General features: G+C 41.3%; 1 protein-coding gene and 1 non-coding gene across 2 annotated transcripts; one reads left to right on the forward strand and one right to left on the reverse strand.

Moving 5' to 3' along the window:
- Positions 1–547: 547 nt before the first annotated feature.
- LOC145013552 (small nucleolar RNA R71) lies at positions 548–654 on the reverse strand. Its single transcript, XR_013665104.1, has one exon. It is a non-coding gene; the product is annotated as a small nucleolar RNA R71 (small nucleolar RNA).
- A 945-nt stretch (positions 655–1599) lies between these two features.
- Positions 1600–2346, forward strand: LOC145010693 (uncharacterized). The gene has a single exon (XM_078969202.1). The coding sequence runs from the start codon at positions 1600–1602 to the stop codon at positions 2344–2346; it is 747 nt and encodes a 248-aa protein (XP_078825328.1).
- Positions 2347–2773: the final 427 nt, after the last annotated feature.

The raw sequence follows: 2773 nt of genomic DNA on the forward strand, positions 1-2773 counted from the left end.
GGGAAGAGCTCGGGATGACGGCATCGCACACACCACCGCCTCAGCTTTAGCCTGGGATTGATTTAGTTGTTTGATTTGATGAAGTATGATACAGTTTTCCGCACAGTATTTTATTATGTTTTGGAATACATCACGCATGGTTTTATTATATGATACTCTGATTACAGTTTTGATTATATTAAAAACAAAAATTTCTGGGTCGTATTTTTGGGTCGTTTCAACACTGGACCGGGACTTGTTCAACCCACAATTCCCGCTACTACTACATTCGAACTAAAGGGACAGATACTCGCTCAACTTAAGGAGATTCCCTTCTGTGGAAAAGACCACGAAGATGCCTACAAGCACTTGGATGAAGTAAATGATGTGGTTACTACTTTAATGTACCAAATGTGCCACGCGATACTCATCTACTTCGCATGCTCCCAGTCACATTCAAAGGTGCTGCAAAAGACTGCTCAAGTCACTTCCTCCCGGGTTAGTCACCACATGGGCCAAGATGAAAGAAGAGTTCATAGACCATTTTTTCCCGCCTTCCAAAATAGAAAAGTTAAAGAAAGCCATTGCTAACTTCAAGCAACAACCTGGAGAATCTCTTTATGAGGCGTGGGAAAGGTATAAAGGTCTTCTCAGAAATTGCCCACACCATGACCTTAATAGCCAACAAGAAGTTTCCATCTTCTATGATGGAGTCAGTGTCACCACAAGGTAATTGCTCGACTCGCAAGGCCCGCTCACAAGGAAGCAACCCATGGAAATTAAAGAATTAATTGAAGAATTCTCTAAACATTCTAGAGAATACCACAACCTAAGAATTGAAATAAGCAGGGGGTAGTGAATTCGGAAAATGATGGCATAGCGGTGATTATGGCTAAGATCGATAGTTTAGATAGAAGGATGACAAAAATGGATCAAACAATCCATACTATTCGAGTTGGATGCGAGAACTGTAGTGGGCCTCATCTCACGAAGGATTGTGACTTAGATGCAAATGGAAACAAAAAGGAGCCAGTGTTTTATTCAAGCAACGATTGTTACGATGAGAATTGGCGGAAACCAAAGAAGGAATGGCTTCTGTATGAACAATACAAAAAGGTGGAGGAGGAGAAATACAAACAGAAGGAGAGGGGTTTTTATCAAAAGGAAGAACCGGTTATGGAAAAGAAGGCCGATTTAGAAGAAATGTTCACTAGATTTATAGCCACGTACGAGAAAAGGCACAATGATCATGATGCTGCAATACATGAGACTAGAAATATACTTCGGAATCAGCAAGCATCTATTCTCAACATTGAAAAACAGCTAGGACAACTTGCATAACAAGTGAACGAGAGAAGACCGGGTCAACTTCCAAGTAAAACCGAGAATAATCCGAGAATGGAGAATGTGAGTGTTGTGACCTCCTGCTTTGGAAAAATTTTCACCCCTGCACAGAAGATGTCCGAGGTACATGCAGAAAAGACAAAAGAGCCGGATCCAACAAAACCCGACCAGACTTGCCGAGTCCCTCTAATGGACTCGACGAGTCCATGCCCTAATGACAAAACTACTGTTTCCTTAAGGCCTTACAACCCTCCTCTGCCATACCCAATCAAAGCCATGCCTACTGAGAAGGTTAAAGCATACAGAGCTTTTATGGAGCATGTTAGAGCCCTTCAAGTAAACATCCCATTTGTGGAAACAATGTTTCAAACACCCCAGTATTTTAATTTTCTGAAAGGCCTCTTTGCTGCTAGAAGAGATTTAGCTGAAGTCACGGAGATAGTAATGAGTGAGCTACCTGAAAAGAAGGGTGATCCGGGAAGCATCATAATTCCTTGTCAATTTGGAAATGTACTTTCCACTCAAGCGTTAACCGATTCGGGTGCAAGTATTAACTTAATGCCTTGGTCTTTCTTCAAAAAGCTGAATTTACCGGAGCCGAGGCTTGTAAATATGAAGATCCATTTTTCAGATAAGACGAATATTAGTCCAAGAGGTGTTTGTGAGGATCTCCTCATCAAGGTGGATAAGTTTATATTTCCCATAGACTTTGTAGTGCTCGATATGGAGGAAGACCCCAAAATTCCAATTATTTTGGGGAGACCATTCTTGAATACCGCGGGTGCATTAATAGATGTTTGCGAGTCCACAATAACATTGAGGGTAGTAGATGAGACAACAGTGTTTAAAGCTCTCCCAACAGTTAAGCAAGAAGAAGGAAGAAAAGAAGAAGTCTCATTCGTTAATTTAGATGATGAAATACTACAAAAAGAACTTGCTCTATTACAAGAAGAAGATCCAAATAAGTTTCTGCTATCTTCTGGAGAAATTGGTGATGTTGGCAAAGACCTGGAGGAATTATAGAAGCTGCTGGAAGGAACCAATTCAGAAAACACGGTGGAATGTGAAGAATTCGCTCCGACTCGCCGAGTCGCTTTCATGGACTCGACGAGTCCAGTCGAAAATCACAACATCTTAGCCGATTTTGATATGCTTGTTACCAGCTCCCTGCATGCTCTAGACATGAAGATTTTCCCTAAATCTATAGAAGATCATGCAACAAAAGGAGGAAAGGATGGTGATCTTCAACATGTTAATGTAGCATGTCTCGATACGATCACGCAAGAAGATGAGGACAATCCACTTGAAGAAGAGTCTAGCTTTGGAGAAGAGGGAGATGCAACGGTTATGAAAGATGATACTGATGACCCATTCATTAAGTCACGTATTACCAAACCTTGAGCCCGAATTCTCACCAACTATGAAGTAATGAAGTTTAAAGAGAAGGGGG

The sequence above is a fragment of the Lactuca saligna genome, chromosome 8, assembly GCF_052625555.1.
Source record: "Lactuca saligna cultivar CGN05327 chromosome 8, ASM5262555v1, whole genome shotgun sequence".
NCBI classification, from domain to species: Eukaryota; Viridiplantae; Streptophyta; class Magnoliopsida; order Asterales; family Asteraceae; genus Lactuca; species Lactuca saligna.